General features: G+C 39.2%; 1 protein-coding gene across 2 annotated transcripts in view; it reads right to left on the reverse strand.

The window, feature by feature from the left end:
• The window catches only part of SLIT3 (slit guidance ligand 3), a 486,134-nt gene that overhangs the window by 239,239 nt on the left and 222,551 nt on the right, over positions 1-24,344 (reverse strand). For both annotated transcript variants that reach the window (XM_048319827.1, XM_048319828.1), the window contains one exon: positions 1,672-1,743. In XM_048319827.1, coding sequence (XP_048175784.1) covers positions 1,672-1,743 — 72 coding nt within the window. The remainder of the gene's footprint in view (positions 1-1,671; positions 1,744-24,344) is intronic.

Genomic DNA, 24,344 nt, shown 5'->3' on the forward strand with positions numbered 1-24,344 from the left:
TTCCTTATCAAGAAAGAATGTCTAGATATGAGTAAAAAGTCTGCTTCTCCTGCTATTTATCTAAACAATCTGTACTCATGGCTCACAACAGCAATCGGTTAGAGTACCAAGCTTTGTGCTCCTGCTGAGCCAGAGGCTGGGCTGGATGACCACTGTAAACCAGAATTATTTCATGACTCTGTGATAACTTCAGTGCTCACAAAGGACAGAAACTGCAGCACAGGGAAGTACTTCTGACACTGTGTCTTTTACAGCAAAACAATAGATACTGCCTAACTTGACAGACACAATTTTTTGTTAAAGCTTGAAATCCCAACATTTATACAGATCCTGTAAACACTCCAGCCAGTCATGCCTTGATATCAGTTCATGGAAAGGAGAAAGCCTGGATCCTTCTGCACTAAGAGTGGGTGCATAAATCAAAACACCTGTGTTTGTTGTGACAGCTTGTCAGAGGTGAACTAAACTCTGAATGCAAACTTTGTTATTTGAAATGAAGTCAGACAACTAACAGTGAATTACAGCTGGGAAGGTTACATTTTCTGAAACAAAATACCATCTATTGTTCCTATAGATCACACAATGCAAGTAAAACTCATGATAACTCATGACAAAAGGGAAGGGACCCATCAGGATCATCAAGTCCAACTCCTGGCCCTTCACAGGATGCCTCAGGAATCACATCATGTGCCTGAGAGCATTTCATTGGGGCAAGATCTCATAACAGAGCACAGGTATGTTTCAAGACTGTTTGTTGAAAAGGGCTTCTTTTCAGATCTCCTTTAGCTGTTTCTTCTCCTAAATTTTAAAAAATCCACACCATTTACGCTGTGTTTCCAACATTTAACACAGTGGATCTCAGTTGTCAGCTACTGGTGTGGTAACACAGTGCCAACTCTACTGGCTCTGAAAAGCTCCTGAGAGTGGCTGCAGGTTGTCCCAGGAAATCCCGACCCTGCCAAGGCAGTGGCTGGTATTTCCTTGTTCAGTTCACCTTGTGCTGACTCCAACAAAGCCAACAGTGCGTTAGTGTGCGGGTGTGCACCAAAATGGGTTTCTGTTATATAACAGGTAAGAGCCTCCAACAGCTCTGGAAATACAGAGCTCAAAGTCTTTACTCGTATTTCAGACTACCTTACAGAAAAAGGCTAGGACAGACTGGCTGCATTAGCACAAAAATTTTCTCTCTTTAAAGACTTTTACAAATTATTTTAATTTTAAATACAAGCTGTCAAAGCCTGCACAGTTAACTGCTCACACTTGGGTTTTTTTCATTTTCTGGTATTTGTGCTCACCCACCATGTCTGGGTGCCACATTTTGTCATATTTACTTTCCACATAAGTGATGGGACAGAAAACTGAAACTAAGCGAAACATTTCAATTTCACCCCCAGACCCTACCTGAGTTTTTCCTATGCACATCTTGCCCCAGGACAGTACTGCAGGAAGGGGTGAAGCCTTTGGGTATGTTTTTGTCCTCAGCTCAAAACCTCCCCAGGTGTGTTCACAGGCATGGGGACCAAAGTAGCCTGTGAGGCCTCTGACAAAACCCTGCAGGGCCCTTTGGTGTTGCACAGAGCTGAACACAAGGCACTCAAACTGATAGGAACAGCCAGATGGAACGTGAGGAGAAAGGTTTTCACCACAAATATTAATGAAGTTGTCACTTACAAGTTCTTCACATCAATGATTCCTCGAAAGGCCTTTCTAGGGATTCCTTTTATCTGGTTTTCACTCAGGTCTCTGAATAAGAGAACAGAAAAAAAAATACATTGTGTTAACAAAGAGAACACATTTCTCAAATCTGCATGAGCTAATGGAACAGCCACGTGCTTGGAAAAGTTGATGCTTCTGGATTTGTTACACCACACGGTGTTTTCAATTTTGTTTCTCTCCTCTAGAGGTCTGTGGAATGAGCTGAAATGACTCTCCAACCAAAACCACCAGAATTCCTGATACAAATGACAGAACTTCAAGAAAACATCACTCAAATGTGATCATGACACTGGCACAATGCCATGATTCTCTGTCAGAGTACCTGCAGCCAAATCGTATGCCTTGGAATTGCAATCCTGTAGTGTAAATAATTTTCTCAGCATGCTTCTGTTTGTTTTCTGACTGCAAAAATACTTGGCTACCCCTGCTCAGATTACAGCTTCTTATTTGAAATTAATATTCAGGAAAAACATGACAATCATTCTCCTGAGAACTTTTTAAATTTACATTGAAAAAATCTTAATCTACTGCATTAAGATCCCACTGCATTGTGTATTAATGGAAAAAAAACTGAATCTTTATCCTTGTTTAAAAACAAACAACAAAAAACCTAAACCAACAGCAATTCAAAAAGTCTTTCTAGTACTTAAAGCACATTCAAAAATGGTTTGATCTGCATTGTGAGTGCAGCGTACATTTTCCTGTTACCCAGCCTGCATTCAGGTGCTTTTCCCCTCGCTGAAGTATAAATAGTTCCAGGTTCACAGCCCTCTACCAGTGCAGTGGAGGCAGGAAGGAAGGCATCAGGAATGGGAGGGAAATGGACATGAAACCAGAAAGCTAGCATGTTTTTCGTGCTAAGGAAAAGCAGCATTCACCCTGATTTTCCTGCTGGTGCCCTGTCAGCACAGAGAAGGGAGAGAGGTTTCGGTCTGGTTTAGGGGACAAAGGGTGAGGCAAGAGAGTAATGGAAGAAGAAGAAAGGAAGGCAGACGAGTGGGAAAGAAAAATGCAAGAAATAAGCAAATGGAGGAAAGGGAAAGCACAGTGATGCTAAAAGGACAAATAAAGGAGATCCTGCAGAGAACTGCACAGGGCATCATTTGGGGTGACCGTGTCCCCAAGGCTCTGCCCCGTTTTCAGAACGAAACTCTGGCTCTCTAACGATGATGAGGAGGGACTGGCAGCCTTCTGTACTCACCCCCAGACACCCTTTTCTGTAAGTACATTTAGTGTTCAGCAAGCTCCTTTCTGGCCTCCACCAAATTGGTTTTATCAAATGAGAGGCCAGAAATCAGAGCCTGTCACAAAAGCCCACATTGACATTGCGGGTCAAGACGTGTCACGCTGGGCTTTCTTCTGCTTTCCATCAGGCAGATAAGGAAAAAAGGGGACTATGTCCTTGTCATGAGACTAATTCAATTTATACCAGTCATGCAGTCTACACCAAATTCTCAAAGTAGCCACAATTGTCCATTCAGACGATCACAAACAAAAATGTGCTGCTGGATACAAGTCTCTTTTTCAAGTCAGATTAAAATTCTTTGTGACCTTCACAATTTGTTTAACACTGATCCACACTCTGACCCCTCCTTCACCTCCCCTTTATTTTGCCAGCAACAAAATATTAGTTCTTTAAAGACAGACCTTCAACCCAGACAAATGATCAGGCAACCCAGACAGAGGAGAGAGAAAGTAAAGGGTATTTCAGACCCAGAAGGAGGAAGTCTTAAGCTGTCACTTTAGTGTGACAGTGAGGCACAGCAGAGCTATGGTAAAAGTGTGACAAAATGGCTTAGCAAGGCAAAAATTAAGGAAGACACATGCAAAGCAGAACAAAAAGGGCTTGAAAAAGTAGAATTGTGTGGTCGAATAAAACCACACTAAATCCACCATCTCAAGTTGCATTTGTCTGGCATTTTATTGTGTATTTCAAATCATGTGTAAAAGTAAATCTCGTTTTCAAGTGATATTTCATAACAAGGGCTAATTTATATATTTGATCTCTGCTTTGTCTTTATGCTCAACTCTTAACCTGCAGCCAGGCAAAACCAGGAGACAGTAGGAAGTTCATCTGTTTTCTATGAAAATCTTCTTGTAAAGTGCATTATTTTTATTCTCTATTAGGCACTCTCCTCTAGCTAACAATACTGCCTCTTTCCATCTCCTGGATCATGGACTGATTCCATAAATCTCTCTAGTGGGCTGAAGAACTGACAGCCTGCATGGCATTAGTGACACAGCATGGAAGAAAATTGACCAACATTTCTTTTCCTCTAACTGCCTTCTCACAATTATAATCATCCTGTTTTGAGATGGTCAGGAAGAGCGTTTCTCTCTTCTCCCTGACATTGTGCCAAACTTTTTTTAAGCATCTTTTATAAGCAAGCAAACCTCAACCAGGCTCGGCCTGTGCACTTCACAAAATTTGCTCTGAGGGAGCAGAAGTCTGTAACAAGAAACTTGTCTACTCAGTTTATCTTGAAGTTCCAGCTTTTTATTCCCTACTTCTCATTGCAGACATAACGGGAAGCTTACAGCAATAGTATGTAAAATAAACATTAGTTATTAATAGTAACTGTAGAAAACCAGATAAATTAATGTGAGGCGAAAACAAAACCCTTAAAAGCATACAGAAAAATACTGCAGTATTCAAGAAAAAATAAACACCAAATCCGAAAAAAAAGGTGATGATTACCAATAGATTTCCTATTTCTTAGACAGAAGTTTCAAGCTACCTATTTCTGTAATGGAAGGCAAATCCAATGCCTGGGTGCATGATGTATCCTTAATAGGAAATCTGAAAAATTCCAGACTTAGGGAATAATAGACTTCCAAAAGTCCTCACCCTGAGAGGCATTGTTAGAGAGCTGAAATCACTAGACCTGAGGACAAACTAGAATGTGCAGTACCCTCTTTGCAAGAGTTCCTCTGTGGAGAAAGCACCCAACACAACCAAAACACGCTCATCTGCATCCTGATCAAACAGACGTGTTGAGCTAAGCAAACGTTTCTAGATTAAATTATCCTTCCTGTTTTGATAAATACAGGCTGTGTGCAGTTTCACCTGGCACACAGCCTTGCAGCAGTGCACAGAGCACATCCACCCTGCAGCCGGCCCCAGCTCAGTGCAGTGCAGTGAGCCCTGGCTCCTTCCCACAGGTCCTGTCTGATGGGAACAGCCTGGACAGGCAGCAGATCACAGAGGACCTTGAGCAGAACAGCACAATGCTCAACCAACAGCTTCCACAGCAAACAACCCCCAAAGGAAACAGCATCCTCATTTCTGAGCTGGGGGAGCCACAGAGGTGTTAAAGAACTCGGAATGCCACTTTGCACAGGGGAGAGAGGCAGGAGCTGACAGAACCCAGCAGCTGTGGCTCACATGCCCTCACAGCACGGCACACTGCTGTCAGTCCAACCCAGACTCCAGCAAGAGTTGGCACAAGCCAATACCTTTCTTAGTTTTCATTTTAATTTAGCTAAAATGCTTTGGACACAGATGAACTCCCTCTGCAAGTCTAATATTGTTTTCCTGATCTTCAAATGTGAATTGCAAGTGCCTTACTGATAAAAGGATTGGAAAGGGAAAAAACCCCATCCAAAAGTGCTGACGTTTCCTAAGTGCCTCTGCAGTCTTTGCCGTAGTGCTGGTTTTGGCTTTCTGCTTTAACGCTGCCTATTGCATCCTAAGTGGAAATTCAGCTATCTAACAGAGCAATAGAATACATTAAGACTTTTTCTTTTATTATTTTGCCAGTAAGAGAACATAAATCACTTAATTGGAACACAGACCCTACGAGCATCCATAGAACGAATCTTCATTTAAACTACAGATCTAAAACATTAGAACAACTGGTTAAATACAACTTGCAAAGTTACAAAGGTACTGAAAATAACATATATTATATGAAAACCAAAAAATCAGCAGTGATGGCATTATGCTTAGGATTTCTCCCTTTTCAAATACAAACAAAAAAACCCCCACCCTTTGAGGATTTACCAGTTATTTTCCAGACCTTTTTTAACACACGGATTTTCAAATTTAAAAAGATTGTTTTTACACAACTGCCTGAATAACAGCTTGGTTAAGAAGTATTTAACATGGTTGAACACTAATCTTTAATTATTTCTCCCACTCAAATGGGCATGAGAGATCACCATGCAGTGTTATCCAATAAAGAACTCGGCTTGCCTTTAATGTCTAAAGAGTTTAATACAAAGACTTAAAGAACGAGTCACCCAGAGGAAGTTCTTCACAGCCAAACATGTATTTTGCCCAGTATGTTATTGTATGCTGATTCCATAATAAAACTGCAAACTCACAGAGTTAACCGTTAACACGTGGAAACAATGGTTTAGCCAAAATGAAGGAAAAATGCAGCCTAACAAACCTGATTCCTTTCTTCAGGAGCCTTTCAGCTTATCCACAGTTCAATTGCTTCCTGGAATAAGTCAGGGGGGTTCACACACAGCTCTCTGTAGCAGCTGATACAAAACCGTAAGACCAACACTGGTTCCTTTGACTGGATAGGGGACTTGAGAGAGCAAAATAAGATTGTTTCCTATCCCCTCTTCTTGCCACAATAATACTGGAAAGTTAATGTTCACCTGCTTTGCAAAATAAAACTAATGAAAGGTATGACTCCTGATTTTAAGAAAGTGCCAGCTGCCACATCAGTGTCAAGAAATTAGCACAATGCCCACCAGCTTTGCTCTGGCTACAGAATGTGCAGCTGAGAGAAATGAGAATTAGTTCATCCCTGCTGGTAGCTTGTTTACATTCTTTTACAAATTAGGATTTCTGGGTTTAAAACATTTCAGTCCAAAGCACTGATCAAAATTAAATGAAATAAAATGTTCCTGAGGTTTTGTGCATTTCAATGTTTAGTGACTATTCTTCAGTCTAACTTTTCTATACAACTGGACTAAAACCAGACTGAGCTACCCCACTAAAGGTCACATACTTAACACAATCTGGTCACTGCAATTTGTCTCATTAGAATTAGTTTTAATTTGTACAACATGTTACATATAAACTCTATCCTACAATGTTTTACTGAATTAAGTAACACAATTAAGGAGTTAAAGAGTAACAGATGGGGAAAATTAGAGACTATAATCCAAAGATAATAGGTATCTCTAAGTAACATGTAATAAAAGATAAGCAAGTGAGCAATGATACAAGTCAGCTTTTTCATAGAACAAAAGTTAAGGGAAGATAACTCCTACAGTCAGAGAAGAGACAGGGCGAGGGGACCAGTGCTATCTAGAGGAAGAGTCTGCAAGAGAAAAAGAGGTAGAAAGACCAAGGAAATCCATAGAGGAAAAAAAAAGTTTACTCAACTGTATCTGTAACAATTCCAGCACATAACATTGTGCAGACATGATGTCTTTTTCTTTTAACTAAAGGCTTGACATCCCCAAGGAAGTTCTTTGTCTCACAGAGTTTCTGTTACAATCCACAACAACTTTCAATGCCTCAAACCGTGTTTAAAACCTCAAGCATGGCAAAACCCATCACCACACCAGCAGCAGAGTGGCTGCAGCTCAGATGCCCTTCAATTGCTGCAATTCCTTCGTGCCCATGTCCCAGTGATGGGAGCAGTGGCACAGTTCAGCTGCTCCCAGAGCAGTGCAGGAGGATGCTGGCCTGGCTCCAGGAGCCTGTGCTTCCAGAGGCTGAGCCAAGCGCGTGAGGACCCTGCCCAAGGGGTGTGAGAAATGGATGTGAGTCACTTGCACAGGAAATGTGTCTGGAGGTACAAACACCAGCACACACAAGCTCAAGGATGCAGATGTAGAGAAATCAGATCAAACCAGACTCTGCAAGTATGTCCCACCATGTTACTTAAAATGCCTTCGTATCACATGAAGCTAGCATTCCGTTTGCAGCAAGGAATAAAAGAAGGATTTTTCCTGCTCTGCCAAAATCATGTGGCAGCTTTTTAATTTTTTTTTTTTTTAATTAAAACTAATATTTAGCATTTTCAACAACTAAGTATTATTCTTACCTAGGATCTATTGTCCTAGTATTTCCAAAACTGTTCAGTATTAGAGTTTTTCCTGTTCTACAGACAGATTAAAAAATAACTGAATCAACTGTTAAAGACAATTCAGGAACTTTGAGCCTTGTAAATATGTAAGATAAATTCAAGATATTTATCATCTTCCAGCTGGGAAATGCATTGCCCAAATCAGCTCCCTCCAACAGTAATTAGAACAAGCTGTGGCAAGTCTGACACTCTCATCATCACCTGTGTCCTCAGGAGGGCCTCGGTGCAGGAATGGCTTCTCCCTCTCAGCAGGGTCAGTGTAAAAATGGTATTTACTGTAAAGCAGCACTTGTAGCCCTCTATCTAAAGGAAAAATGGGGAAGTGTTGTTGCTGATGGGCTACAAGGCAAGAGCTTAACAACAGCAGTGTTGTAAAGCATTACTCTGTGGAAACTTGGCATCGCTGCTGATTTTCTAAAAGGAAAAAAATTCCTTCCTCCTACTACTGCACTAAAAGTAAAGATGGTGACAAGCATCTGAGTTCTGCAAAGCAAGAGCAGGTCCTGCAGATGTTGTGCACCCTGAACAAGGTGACTGTGTTTTTACTAAATACAATACAGCTGGCTCCCAATTCATGCTCTGGGAGGCTGTAGGGGAAACTCCGGTTTGGTTTTGTTTTGTTTGTTTTGAGGAGGGAATTTAGCTCAAAAATTCCAATTAAACCAGTCCTCACTGCTTTCACACAGTCACGCACTGCTGCACAAGCACTACTGCTAAGCCTCCAGAAGATAAACACCACGATTTCTCTGTTGATCCAGTTGTACTGTGAAGTGATAGATGTTAACTCTGTACTTCTATATTTCAGCACTTACCCAAAGCCCCACATAGCCTAATTAACCCCAGTCACACGCACCTTCATTCTGGAGAACAGGACACTGAGCAGAGCTGGAGCTTAAAGATTTGGGAGGGGTGTTCACTAAGGAATCAAGGAGGAAAAAGATCTCAGCAGAAGATGATCATGTTATCATCATCTTCCACCTTCTCCAAGGACAATTTAAAACCATCTGTTAATAAAGATCCTTCAAGGGATCCAACCTACATGGACTTGTGCAGTTTCATGACTTCTGTCCTGACACAACCACAGGGATCACACAGCACATGCTGAAGTCTTTTTAAATGTTTAAAAGAACATTTGTGATTACTTAATTCTTCATTAGAGGTTTTTTTAAATTCTTGGTTGCTTAAAAATACAAAACAAAATTTAAAACCCCAAACCTTACCTTGTTTCACTGAGACACAGCACAACATTTGTCTGTTGATGCACCCAACAAAAACAGAAAAAAATTAAATTGATCAGAATATCTCTAAGAAGATTAGTAAATATTTTTGTATCATTTTAAATGAACTGTAAAACTAATCAGTGCCAATGTCCAATAAAAGGCAACATTTGTCTTTATGACTTTTACAGGTTTCCCTCCTCCTGCCATTTCCAAAATGCCGAGAAAATAGTGATCAGACAGCATTTAGGAGACTCTTATTTTAAAACCACCCATCTTGAGACTGATCGTGAGCTTTCATTTTAGAAAGCAGCATCTGTTTTGTCTTTTGGAATATACACAAAAGTAAAATCTTTCCTCAAAGTCTTTACACTCAAATTTGGATATGTCAGGGAGCAGGAACTGGAAAGTAGCATTCAGCGGACTCAGAGGAAACCCTTGAAGAGAAGCAGCCCACTAAAACAGGATAGGGCTCCTGACTAATAAATGACAATAAGATGTCTTTGTTAGTAGTATCAAATGTAGGGTTTTAGTGCTTTAGAAAATGGCATCAATATAATTAATCCTTCCTTTTGATTAGGGGACAAAGGCACACAATGAGAGGCAGTGTGTGACCAGAGCAAGGTGCTCTAGCAGAGTGCGGGAAGGGACAAAAAAACCCCTTCCCAGCCAGTCCCAGAGATCAGGAATTCCACTTGATGCAATTTATCCAGCGAGCCTTCCCGCATGTGGGGAGAGTGTTCTGCCAGCAGAGACACAGCGAGCACAGCTCTGACACTGCACTTGAGACAGATTCATTTTGATAGAAAAACCTTTTCTCTGGAATTCTCCAGCACCACTGAACCTCTGGATCGCTGACAAAACAAAGGCTCCCAGGCTGATGATGCTCCCACACAAGTCCAACTCCTCCAACTGCACTGCAAGTGAGATTACAACAGAGGCACTCGTGATTTAGTAGGGACACCACACACCTCAGAGAGGCAGGAGTGAAGCACTGACATCAGTGAAAGGAAATTATTCTCACCCTCATTTTCTATTTTTGTAAATACCTTCCTGCTGCTAAAGCAATGTGAATTCAAAAGCTCTCTCACTAATGTTATTAATGTTAATACTTTCTAAAATAGAAATGCAGCTATATGGAGGTACCTTTATTTTAAGCTAATTTTAAAAAGCACTCGTTTTATACTGTTGACCTGTTTTGTGGTTTATACTTTTGTCTGTCGAGCTCTACTGGAAAGAAATCCTATGTATTTGCAAATTCTAAATATCAGTAGGCAATATCACCCTCCTCTGATCTCCCCAGAGAGAAAGGAGCCTCCACAGTCCTGCCTGACCACTAAGCAGAAAGATATTTGCAGTTTATTTGTTATATATTTTTTAATTATGATGAGTTTTTATTTTAGGAGATAAACATGTGAAATCATAAAGTATAAAACATGCATTGTCTTTGAATAACTGATCAACATCTGGAGCAAGACTCTTTTGACTGATCTGTCTTAACCTAACTCTGCCTTTGTTAATGATGAGTATTTTTTTACTTAAGAATTTTTTGCACTTTACTGATATATTAAAAAAAAATACATCCCCTGCCAGTTAGTAATTTTGTGTACCTAATCACCACATTGTAGAATGAAAACAGTAATCATAATAGTATTTATTTAATTCAGGCTGTGATCCTGTACTTTAGCTAAGAAAACAAGATTTTTTCCTAGGATTAAGTAGCAATTACATGTGTAAAGGTCTAGGTTTTATTTTTTACAAACTTCTGAAAGAGGCCAATTATATAATTTGTTTGTATGATCACTGCAGACATTCCTGTGGCTATACAACAAGTAGTAAAAATGAGAGAGAATCCATGGATAGTAAAACCAACTACAGTGACTTTCCATTTATTCCACTGAGGTATAAATGAGTTGCAAAGTATTTTAATGCACTGCAGTGAGAAAAACAACATTCTGTTTATAGCTCAGGCCCTGTTATCAGAGGGTCTTTATTTTGTTCTGCGGTAAAACATGCACCTGTGCAAGAGGGGCACACTAGTACTTGAGCTGTAATCGAAGTTTTAAAAATAAATTATAATATTGGACCAGCAATATCCATTGCACTGATATCCAGGAGACTGCAGGAAAAGCTAGTGAAGCCCTAGACAAAGGACAGAGGAACTCCATGCACTTTTCCCTTCTTTCTTTTATAATATTTTAGCTTCTCTTTTTCTTCCACAGCTTCACCTTTATGTATCTTCCCTGATAGGGATCGTTTAGTCCCAAGAGTCCCAGGGAAACGCTGCAGATGTAAGAAGATACACTTCAGACTGGTTTGTAGCCATAACTCATTTTTCTCTGTGGATGTGACATCTAGATTTATTAGACCAAGATGTAAAACCACAAAGTGGTTCACTCTAGTGGGGATGTTCATGCAAGATGAAAGTGTTTAAGCTCTCCGTTTTACGGGAGAATCCACAAACCCAGCAGCTATTCAGGGACTCCAGAGCAGGTCACCCTGCCCTCTACAGCTGCATGACACCCTTACAAACCTCATTCTCCTACTTTATCCACACCAAAAAAATATTTACTGGAACAGAACCAAATAATTTCTTCTTTTTCAATGACTATTCATATAGATAAAACAACTTCGAGGATCCCACTCCACGCACAGGAAGTTTAGCATTCAATAATGTTCTGCTTTAGAAAAAGGCATTTAAATAGAATGTACATGTTTTAAGTAGAGAAAATAAAACTAAAGTATACTAGTAGAATAAACAGGCTAACGTGATACAATCTAAACCAAAATTAGCTTTCAGCTAAAGGGCACATAAAATGGTGAATTCTTCCAAAAGAGAAGTTAAACTTGCAATCATTCTGCTTAGCTTACTGAGGGTTTTATTTGAATGTTTCAGTAAATCAACAACCAAGGACCTAAATCTTTATTGAAAACTCAGCTAAAATTGAGACAATTCAAAAGAATTTACAGTGTTCCTAGGACTTCACTGCAACTTACAAACCAGCCTGGCCTGAACAAGTTATAAGCTGAATTAAGTCCCTTGAATCCACCCAAACACTGTGTAACGAAACCCTCCAGATTCTGCTTTGAAAACAGACTCATTTTTTTATCCTCAAACACCCAGAAATACTCATAGGGAGACTTGGGGGTGCTTGAATGGTTTACAGCAACTCTCAAGGATGCTTGTGGCATTTTTGGAGCTTTATTCCCGAAGATGACGAGGGAACAAGGGCACTCCTCTGATTCATCAGCAGGTGCCTCGTTCCAGAGATCCACATGAGCATTCCTTTGCATAAAGCCACTTCCAGAAATGAACTCAGCTTTGCTCTGACTCCCTGTCAAGCATCTTGCTGAATTTCAGATTGACAGTGTCAGCTCACAAAATTGAATTAAATGTGAAAGAACTGACCAGGGAGAGGGAGGAGCGGCTCCTGCACAACAGGCTCCAGGGGAAGCAACGCGATGTCGCCACACATTGCTGTTTCATTGTTGGAGTACTCTCAAATCAAAGAACATCAAATTCCAGAGTGATTTGATTTCGTCACTGCTGGGAATGATGATGACTTTCTCCAAAGTCCACTACAGTTATGTGAGTCTTCAGGAGAAAATATGCCCGACAGTAAAACTTGACTTATTACCCCAAAAGTTTTTTCAATTTATGACACCTCCTTAGCAAGCTTTTGAAAAAACAATTAGCTAGAGGGGTGTCATGTTTCATATGACAAAAATAGTCTTATCTTATCAAAAAAGGAAATTTAACTTCATTATAAGACTTAGAAAGTTTACATCCTGATATTATTCACATCATTACTTCCAGATGTCATGCAGAAAACCAACAATCAGGAGACACAAACTACGAGTCAGCCAAAAAACATACAAGAATTTCTGCATCCCAGTTCCATACACAAAGGTTTTTGTTTGGTTCCAGAAAGGAATTCATTGTGGAACCTGTTTTTATCCCAGCTCAGATGCAATCACTCTTCCTTTCTTTGAACTTTATATTTGTGGAAAGACAACTCTAAATACCAGGGAACTGTGGCTAACACAGAAAGTGGTTTTTTATCCAAACCTATCCCACCCTGTTACATTTATACAATTATGATATAGATTATATACAACTATAACACATACGGTTCCAATGCTCTTTCTAGCTTGCAATCTTTGTTCAGTCTTTCTGAATCATAGAATGATGAAAAAGAAAAAAGGCAAAACAAATACTAAATGTTAGGGTTGGGATGCATTACCAACACTTAACCAAAGACAATAATGGAACAGAAGTAGTTTTACATATATTAAATATTTTCAACTTTTACCAGATGTAACCTCCATGTGCTTTGGTTAGTAATATTAAATAAGAGCCTAAGTTTATTTCTTTGTGTCTGAAGTATTTTTGAAGTATTAAACACACCATATATGTGTCTTCTTCAGAAGGTTCTACATTATTACAAAAGTAGAATCTAAACCAAGTATTTTCAGTAAATGCTGAACTGGAAGACAATTCACTCTAAGACAGAAGAGATTATTCCTTCAGCTTTTCCCTAGTGCCTGGTAATTAGAAGCATTTTAACCAGGTCAAAATCACACATCACAGAACAGTGTCAATGTTCTCTTCCTGCAATAGCTCAGAAGTACTACTGATTATTTTAATAAATTCTGTACAGAATTCCACATGCTACCTCCCTGTGGCTTTACATGCTGGTTTTGTCACTTCCCATGGCAGAGAATGTCTGTCATAGAGAAGTCAGCAAAGAATCATCTCGCTGAAATCTCCCCCTCAGCTCCTGACCCCTGGTTATGGTCATGGGATGCTCAGCAGTAACTGCAGGCTCAGCAAGGACCAGAGTCCAGCCCACACATCAGAGACTTTAAAGAGGAGAGAAGGCCCAAATGAGCATGTTCTAATTCCCTCAGCTGCAACTCAGCTCCTTTAAACCAACCCTGAGAGGTGTGAGAGTGGAGCAGGAAGGAGCCCCGTGCCCGTGAGTGAAGCAGGAATGCAGGAACTGAGGGCTCTGGCACACAACCACTGCCTCTGGACCAGAGGTATCAGTGTTTTTAGCAATGTCATAGTGCCCCTGGCTAAAGAGATGGAAGCATATTTACATAGAACAAGTTCTAAACTGACTGAATAAACTATTAATAACGAATTAAGATTTTTTTGGCCTTTCAAGCATCTTCTTTGGTTATCAAAGTGAGGCATTTATTAAAGCCGCAGGATTAAAACCCACATTTTTCACTTTATTGTACTGAAGCTTTAAAATGTAGATAAAAGGTAGGATGAAGTGGAATCCGTGGTTTGCAACAGTACCTGAGGGACCTTGCTTCCTTCAAAGGCATGTTATAGAAACAGCACCAGTGCCACAGGGACAGCAGAGTTTGCTTATCAGAGCACAGTAGTGACATGAATCTGTGACTGAGACTTGTGAATGCATTTCTAACAGGGGAAGGTTTCCATGGTGGTCAAAAGTCACCCACTCATGTAGAAATCTCTCCCCCAGCTCTCTCTATGGGGGCAGAGCCTGTGGGGATGGCTGCTGGAAAAGGCTGAAGGACAGTTGTGCTTTGGGCTGAAACATGCAATGCACCAGAACTAGACACACTCATGAGTGGCCAACCCACTTTAAAGGTAGTTTTAAAAATATCTTTGTAAGGCACCTATGACTCTTCACCACCACTGATAAACCCTAGCACAGCGAGTTTCTCACACATGCTCCTTCTCTGGCAATGCTGGAATAGTTCAGGCAACTGGGAAAACACCCACTTGACTGTGTTCAGTCCTAAACCAGAAGAAAGGATTTCTGATGTGTCTGTAGGAATGAAGTCACAGAAGCCAGACAGATCCAAGGCTTTTCTGTTTGCTGCTTTTTCTCTAACTTGATAAACAAATCCTGCCCAGGATGCTTGGGAGCTTCCTGCCCTGGGGGTTTCTGTCCATCCAAGACTCCAACACTGCAAGCATCTTCGCTAAGGTAGCATAAAATTTCAGAGCACACAGTTAATGTTCAAATGGCAGAGTATATTGATTCTCTGCCCATCCCCTAGTATCTTAAGTTTACCCAGAAGACTATTTTATTTAATTAACTCGATGCTTTATTAATATAAATATTCCACTATTGATCATAAGAGAAGCTGACGCATGTTTGAGTCAGACATACATCAGATCCATTTAATGGAGCTCCACTTAGAAGAGTAGTTGGCTCTAAATCAAGGTAAATGGCAGCAAGTGCTCCTTTGGGATGACAGGGCTTAGCTGAATCTATAACATTTTTACGGAGCTAGTTTTCTTAAAAGCAGAAAACGTATGGAAATTAGATATGAAAATGGTCTCTCCTTGCACATATCAATTAAGCATGTCAATACCTTAATTAAATTGCTCAACTTAATGAGATTTATACCAATGAATATGTTTTATAGTTATAATAGCTTTTTTGGCTACTGTTCAAGATGTCAAATAAATTGTGAAAAGAGGATTAAAAAAAGTAGTAATTGACATTCTGAACTGAAGCCAGTATTTTTTCTCCTCATTTTTTCCCTTCATTCATGTGATTTTGGAGAACGTATAAATAAAGTAATGAACCCTGTAATAGCTTTGCTTTTAAAAATGTCTTTATTTTCCAGTTCTAATCCTTCTTATCAAGTTCTCTAAGTAGCACACCATTTGAATTAAGAAGCACTTCAACCTAAATGATTATAGGGCTTTTTCCCCTTTGAGGCTCACTACAATGTCTTTTCTCCCAGCAAAACAAAGAAAAACTTTTCTCTCCAGACATGCAGTTACTACAAAGACTTCTCTGTCAGACTAGGGCAGCACAAATGCCTCAAAGAACAAGGATCTTACACCACAAGCAATGGGGACTTCTACTCCCATCCTGGACTGGTTCCAATTTTGTATCCACCATCTCTTGGATTAAAATAAAAAAGTACTGGATGCTGCATTTCCTGGCGTAATTCCTGGCTCCATCCTAAATGTACTCTGCAACCTTGACAAAGCCATCAGCTGTGTCAGTGACTCAGTTCTACAGTAAATGAGCTGGACTTTGGTGAGTCTCGTGGGTCCCTTCCAGCTCAGGATATTCTAAGACAAGGAAAACGTGCCTTGACAGGCGAGAAATGCCTGAGTTTCATGTAAAAATGAGCGCACCTTCTCAAGTGAGAGGTGTTGCAATAGTGCCTTCCCTGCAATTGCTACAGACACCCCAGCAGGACTGCAGGGGACCAGACAACACAAAGCTCCTTTTCTCTGCCAAAAACAAACTAAGGAGAAAGTTCTGTTCACATGTGATTCAGTCCTTGCCTGATATAAATACAGAAAATAAAGAAAGACTGAAGATAACAAAAACCATCCCAGGGGAGCTTCAAATACAAAACCCCTAAGTAAAATGAGCATTTATTATTCCTTCATCTTTCCTCTCAGCTGAACAATCTATTAAATTTTATTAGAAAAATAATATCCAGCTCAAGCCTTTGCATAATTTAAATCTTGGGTTCCTGTATTTTATATTCAAGCGACGAGATTTTGGCTGTAAACGCTTTAAGAAAGTATTTACTTTAGTTATTCTATGAACTGCACTGGGTTTTGTAAAAACTCTTACTAAGCTGCAATTAAAACCAAATACAACTTGACAGTGGTTGTTCAGAACCAAGAAATGGAGCAGCTATATGCTTTTTCATGTCAACCAATGTCTTATTTCTGATCAGTTAGCGACAAACACTGTGCTTTGACTTTATTTCTTATCCTTATTAAATGTTTTCTCTGTAAAGCCAACCTAATTTTTCTCCTTTATCAAAACATTAAATCGATTTCTTTAGCTGAATTCCATGCCAGCATCTGTGACAGTGAAGGATAAACTCCTTGATATAAAGGAGTTTGTTAGGTTAAAGAAAAAAATCTTAAGAACAAGGACTGAAATGTCAGGAAAGAAGAGGAGGAATAATTTGTACAAGCCTCATCTTACCTCTCTCCATCATTTTTACCAATATCTAAGACCTGAACTGATTTTTCAGTTAGCACAAGAATTTGCTGTATTTATATAGCAATGATTTTCATGTACTGAAGTGCCCTTATTTAAATAAAATAGAAAATAATTTCCGATTTGGTTTCTTGAGAAAACTCACTGTTTTCTCCACACAGGTGAGCTACAACAGATTGCTTTCTGTTGGAATGGCATCATTTCATTCAGAGTGTTTGGTTACATCCCGAAAATTCCAGCTGACTGCTTCAGTGGAGATTTCCATCCCTCTACTTCAGCAGTGGGTAGGTATGGCTAAAGAAATACCAAACACTAATTCACTATACATTTCAAAATTTATAACAAATAAACTACATCTCAGGAAAAAATTACCTGTTCCAGCCAGCTGATGGGCTTAATAAGATGTTATAAACCAAAAAAGTAAAATCTTTCCCACTTGGATTGTCTGCTGTGACCTCTCCACAAGCAGAGTCTCTTCACTCCAGAGAGCATGGACGCAGACTGTGTTCTTTTCTCAGCATTCAGAATTGCCTTTTTTCCTCTTTTTTTCTGCACTGATGACATTAAACTGGTTTGTTACCTCATGGTACATTCTCAGAATATCTCCCCTTTTTCTTCTATGCCTAAATTTCATTCTCATGGTCATGTGTGAATTTGCAGATGCAAGGGTAATATTTTTAATTTAAATAAAAACTATTAAACTTTTACTTTTGACATCATGTAAGACTAAATATTTTATATAAAAAATGGCTGACAGGTGTGACATCTCAATACATCACTATTAGAGACAGCAGTATCTACATGATATCTTTAAATCTTTGTTTTCCTAGGGAATGTCAGAATCCATGAAGCGAAGAAGAAGTATAACAAATTGCTGGGTTATATGTAATTTCTTAACAGGCATTTATTTCCCAAGTTTTTCACCCACTAAAAATGAAAAGCAGCACGAGTTTCAGCTCAAGCAATACTGCAAAGCAAAGCTGAACCCCTTACAACTGCTTAAGTGTTCCACATTTATGAATAACGGGAGGATTTGATCAGTTAAGGAGAATAAACTTAACTTTTCTTCTTAATACTTGCTCTAAATCAGGTACACAACTTTGTTATAAAGTGCGCTGTGGTGTTCCTGGATATGGATGCACAGAGAGGTACATGGATTTAAAGAAAAGAAAAGCATCTAATCAAAAGATTTGATGCAGAACTGAGCCATCAGTCATCCTTAACAGGGAAGTGGTAGTAGGCTATTTAAATGTTTGATTATAGCTAATCACTTGAGAAAAAGATTGTTTTTTCCTCAATGTTAATGAGACTGAAGTTTTGGGTAGCTGACTCCAAATCACAGAAACTACAGAATCAAAGCTGGAACACCCTAATGAGCAGATTTTCTCATTACTGAAGAAGTTGCTCAGAATTTTTTAAATTAACTTTTTAATAAAAAAATAAGTTACGGGATTCTTTTAGCAATTCAAATGGAAACATGAAACCTGGCTCCTTGGATGCTCTCATATTTTAAGTAGTATCTCAAAGGCAGTATTCTCTGAGAATGACAAGCTGCAGAAAACCCAGCTTTGCTGTAGCACCACAATTACAATGTCCTGCAAAAGTGTCAGAAAATATTTTCCAAATATTCTCCAAACTTCTGGTGCTTCACAGTACTCGAACTTGCAATTGCAAGTTTTTTTTTTTTTTAGAAAGGACCAAATTAATCCACCTCTATTAAAACATATCTTCCAAAAGAAAATGATGCTGCACTCACAAGTGCCTCCCTGGGTGTCCCTGGGCTCCTGGAGCACCACTGCTCACGCCACTCCCCAGCTGCTGCAGTGAACTTCAACTTAGGACCTCAAAATGGAACACTTCAACTTTATAAACAGAAAACACTGTTAATTTACTTTAAACCAAGGCTTGCAACACACTCCAAAAGAAAGAACTGTTCTTCAAATAGAACAGAACTACTGCTTTAATTAATTGTTGCTTTGAGTTTTAGAAGATGAAGAGGTACTTTTCACTTAAATGTCAAATTATTAATAAAAACATACATGTCAAGAGCAAATAATTAGAGAATATCTATCTTGTGAATATATTTATATTTAAGAGTAAAGATGTTTCTTCAAATCTAAGTATGCAATTATGCAGAAAATAAAGTCACAGTAATAAACCAGTTTTTAGCGTGTCGTGATAAAACTTTCACTTAAGTACTGTTCTGTAGGTTAAAAGAGAAAATGTGTTCCAAATATTGTCTAAAACTAAGAAAATATTTTTAATGTGAAACTAATACTAAATATTTTATTTTTAATGAAATCAGCTGAGATTAAGATGGCCAAGGATGCATGCAGCCAGTGTCTCTTGGCTAAGGGATTGACTTAACATTTGGTAATACTAAAAGGAAGCAGAGTACCCAGTGTGCTCCACCTTCCTGGAGGGTTTGGTCAGACAAAAAGTCAGAGTTTCTCTGTGTGTAACACGGTAGCAACTCTGGCCTACCTGTGCCCAAGTGAATCCGCTCTGCCTGACGTCCCAACACCAGCACAGCACAGCTAAACCTTGGATAGCATTTCTTATTTTCCACTTCAAATGGGAACTTTCGGCACTTGATCCTGAGTCAGAAGTGCAAGCCCAGAAGTACCCAGCTTGCACTAGAGCATTATATATATGGGGACCTTAAAGTTCAATTTTTTTTTTCAACATGCATTAAAGAAATTACAAAATATTAGACAGATACATCAAGTGGTTGGTTACCAGAGTGCTCTTTTTCAGAAACTTGTTTATCAGCAGAAAAGGGTACTTTAGATGCCTTCAGCAGGCTCAGATTTGAAAAGGTTTGGCTCCTTCCATGAGAGAAGTTATTTAAAAAATTGCACCTAATTTACAGCAGGGTCTTTATAGATGGCTGAGGTGCCACGTTCCAGTTCAGTGGTGAAGAAGAGGTCAGCATTTGCCTTTTTTTACTGGCCCCTCACACTTTCTTCCACAGGTCTTCTGAATGAACCCTCGCTAAAGCAGATGAACCTGTCCCAAGGCAAGGCTGCCTCCACACTGTGCTCAGGCCACCTCCAACCCCATGTGCTGGGAGCAGAACCCATCCCATCAGGAATGCTCCAGAGCCTCCCCAGAAAAGCAGAAATGATCCTTCTGACTCAGGAAAAGGGGGGTTTTTTTTGTGGCAAAGCTGCTGGACAACAGACCATGGGTGAAGTTTGCTGCTTGGGTGGCGGCAGCTTCTCTTTTCTCTCCCTCTGTTGTTTTGAAAGGGAAAATATGAGTCTGCAGGGGGTTCCAAATTGCTTTTTCAGCTTGGTATAATGACAAAGGTTGGCAAGCCTCATTTGGAAAGGCAAACTTTCTTTTCTCAAGGAAATGTATGATTTTCAGGTGACTTTACATTTAAAAATAAGATTTATCCAATTTGACCTTTAAAACCTCCATCCTTTCGCCAGCGTTGCCACGGCTCAATGAAATCTCAGTGGTGAACTTTTATTGTTTTTATTTGCAACCTATCCTACTAAGAAAACAATGTCCTTTCTAAAGCCTGAATGCCTGCTATCTTTATGGTTTTAATTTGCTGACAATGCCAGTTGTTTGGGTCTTCTAGTGATTTATCAAAAAATTGTTATTTCATGCTAAACAACTTGCATTAAAAGGATGGAAAGGAGGGCAAGAAAAATCAGTGGGTTTAGATGAATTTGATAGAACTATGCAATTTGCTAGTCTTTTAGGCTAAACAAATTTTTGCTGAGCTATTTTCTCTAGGCAAATAATATCCAAGTACAGACAGGAGAGACAAACAATTAATAAAAGTCACTCAAATGTGAAACTCATAACTTCATTTGTTCTCCACAACTCAAGAGCAGCTCACAGTCTCATACTTAGGTACTTCCTTATATCCTTTCAAGGAAGATCAGACTGAAGCATTATATAGAGAATACTTTGAAGTATATGCATCTATACATATACATATTTTTACTAAACTCATATTAAATAAGTGAAATTTTATGTTCTGGGACATATTGAAAATATTTGATTATATGAGAAACAAGAAAAAAAAAAACCACACCCAAGCCCTATCCACATACAAAAACTCTCACATTAATAATAAATTGATTTGGAATAGGGAAGAAAATCAAGAGAATTAAAAATTGTCTCAGGTTAAATCCATCTATGATGACAAATAAGGAGTGCAATATTCCATTCTCAGTGATCACTACCATAAACTGAATGTCTGCAGCTCAGAATATGGTTTAGTTTTTCTCTCTTTTGCTTCCATCATATATGAGCCAGCTTGATTATTGCTAATATGTCTTCTCATCAGAAACTAAACAATGTCATGGGGATGGGGAAGTCATAGAATGGAGAAGTTGATTTCATTTTCTTCTGCAGTTCTCTGGGCTCTAACCAGCCCCAAGTCCCACCAAGAGGAACAAGAAAAGTAACTATGAGAGCCACAGGGATGATTTTCTCAGTCCCGTCCCACACATGCAGACAGTATCTGTGTACTCCCTTCTGGTCACCTTTCCCTGCTTCCACCTCTTGCATACTTTGTACTTGACTTTGAGTTCCTCCTTGGAACCTTTGCTTGAATTCCTGCTCATTGGGAGCAGGAGCTTGGAGATGTTGTCCTTTCCTGTGGCAGGGGGTTTGAACTATATGATCTTTAAGTTCCCTTCCAACACAAATTGTTCTGTGATTGTTGATCCTTCAGCACAACACACTGTGCTTCTGGTACAATGAATGTCACCCAGAGCAAGTCTGAAACTCTACAAATAACTGGAGTTTAAAACACTTTCATGTAAGGACGCTCTGGAAACATTTTATTGTACTTGGTAATATATATCTTTCTGACAGCCCTCAACTGAACTCATATGTGATTAGGAAACAGAGTTTGTACTCTTTCTGTAGAGAATTAGAAACTTTGTCTTGTGTTTTACCAAAGAGAGGAGGCCGAAAAGGAAGAGGAAGGAAGAAGGGAAACGGAAAAAGCAGAACTCCAACACACTGTAAACTAAAAATATTTCCAAAGCAGTGCCACTGTTGTTAGTGCCACTAACTGCTTCCTTTTGCCTTACTGGAACCAGGAATGCAGGAAGAGTGCTCTGGGACACCCCAGCCCAGCGTGGAGCAGGGCACTGCTCTCATCTGTGTATATGCATCATTTACTGTGCTCGGCACAAGGCATTACTGCCGCCCTTCATTACTGCTAATGGAATCTCAAGGTCAACGACCAGTCATAAATGTCCATTCTAAATAAAATGTATTGAAGACACCCTCCCCAGTGTCTTTTACAAAGGTTCCTGGAGAGACCAGGAGTGTCAAATACCCAGTTGACCTTTCAAGATAAAAAACATCATCAGCTGCATGGATTTAGATTTTAATCTGTCTCAGTTAAGCATACCCACCAAGATTAGATATTTCCTGTGGGCTGTTCACAGTTTGTGACATGTTTTATCAATATTCATTTTCTCTCCCCTCTGCTCATAGTGCTTCTCCCACATGGTGGTCTCATATCATGAATATATGCATGAGGCCTGTGGTGGGAGTACTGGTATTGTAACAGTGCTGTAACACTCCTCGACATTTTGTTATTAAAAAATAGATCTTTTGTATATTTAGTTTGCATGTCTCTCCCTTCTCACACAGAACAGCTGTAAATCATTAAGGAAAACCCCAAACCCCTCACTGAGCAAGATAATAATGACAGAATTCATAGATAAAAAAGAAAAAAACCTGACAATATGACAGAGAAAGTAAAAAAAGACCAACCAAATCAACCTATTAAACCACAGACAAAAACATGTAGAACTTTCTATGCTCTGACCATAGGATAGAGATACTTCTGTTACAGTTCTTTATGCCCATTTGAAGTCCAAACAGCACCCTGAAAGCAGAGATCATGACACAGGGTGTGAAATGCCTTGCAGCAGGGATAGCAGTTTTATTCATTTACTCCACTCCAAACACACACTGGGAATTAAGGCCTTGGTACATTTGTGCCACTCAGCCTTTGATCATAGGCATAAATTCTGAATTTCATGTGCCCCTGGTCACTCCTGCATGAACATACTATAGTTCCTATAGATGGCACTCAGGAGTCTGACCAGTTCAGGTGAGGCCTAGAGCAGCAGCAATAGCACAGGGATTTATAACTTCCCCTAGAACATATGTTATAGTACAGGGATTTACAGCTTTCCAAAGAAGACTGAAATGCTTTATTTATATTGCAGGTTTGCAGAGCTCTTTTTAGTTTGGGTTTTTTTTTTTCCTCCAGTTAAGAGACACTGCTTTTGACAGCAGAATGTACTAGAAGATGTAAAAATAACAAATTCTAAAAATGTTTTGGAAATGCTGTTAAATGCTCCACTGGATAGAAACAGGTTAACAAGAGAGCACAAAAATGTTTTAATTTTGCTAAATAAGTTTTAAAGAGCAAGTATTAGAGTCATACTGTACATGCACCTGTCTGCTTAGATCAAAAGGGTTAATTTTATAAGGGTTTGTTCGAGCACATTGTTTGTTTCAAAGGAGCTACACTAGCCAGATACCAAGATGATACAATAAACAGCCATGCCAAATCTAATGAATTCAGGAAAAGAACCACATGAAGAAATTTTCACACAAAATCAGGTAATAACAGGAAAGAAAAATGAGGATACATTGAATACATACACTGAAATAGGTAAAAAAGGCCAATATTCAAGTTGCAGAAAGGTTCTAAACATGAAGACTGATATATTGCTGCCTTTATATCACATCTACGTGTTTTACTCTAGTAAGTAAAAAATTATTCATTTTAACACAGAAGCACTGGGACTTCAAATAAATCCATACACTAGTAAATATTGCAGAGAAATGATTTTCTGTTGAGGGATCAGAATAAATGACAAGATTAATTAAAATGTAGTCATACCATTTCTTAGAACAAAATTTTGCATTTAACTACACTGCTGTTTTGTTAACGCTCGCATCAAACAGCCTGACAGAGGCTTCTTGAAGACAGGCAAGGAAAAAAGCTGAAAAGGGATGCCTGGGCTCATTACAGATGCTAATGCAGTTTAATGACCAATTAGATTTCTTTTTTAAACAAGGTAAAAGCGGTGTAGGAGTCCAGCTGTGTTGCTAACAGAAGCCAAAGGAACTGCGAGGCGCTGGGAGTGTTGTGAGGTGCATTATTAACCCAGTGCCAGATAAGCCTCTATCCAGAACAGTATTAATGGCTCAGAAAAACTCCCTACTCTTTCAGCTTGAGCTGTCTGAAGTTATTTGCATTTTCAATCCCTTTTCATATAGATTAGTTAGAAGGCGGTAAGAACCCAATAGCCAGTGGAAAAATACATCCTGTATATATTGCAGGGAGAAATATAAATTTTTTCAAACATTTTTCAAACATTTTT

Source organism: Corvus hawaiiensis, chromosome 15 (genome assembly GCF_020740725.1).
Source record: "Corvus hawaiiensis isolate bCorHaw1 chromosome 15, bCorHaw1.pri.cur, whole genome shotgun sequence".
Lineage (NCBI taxonomy): Eukaryota > Metazoa > Chordata > Aves > Passeriformes > Corvidae > Corvus > Corvus hawaiiensis.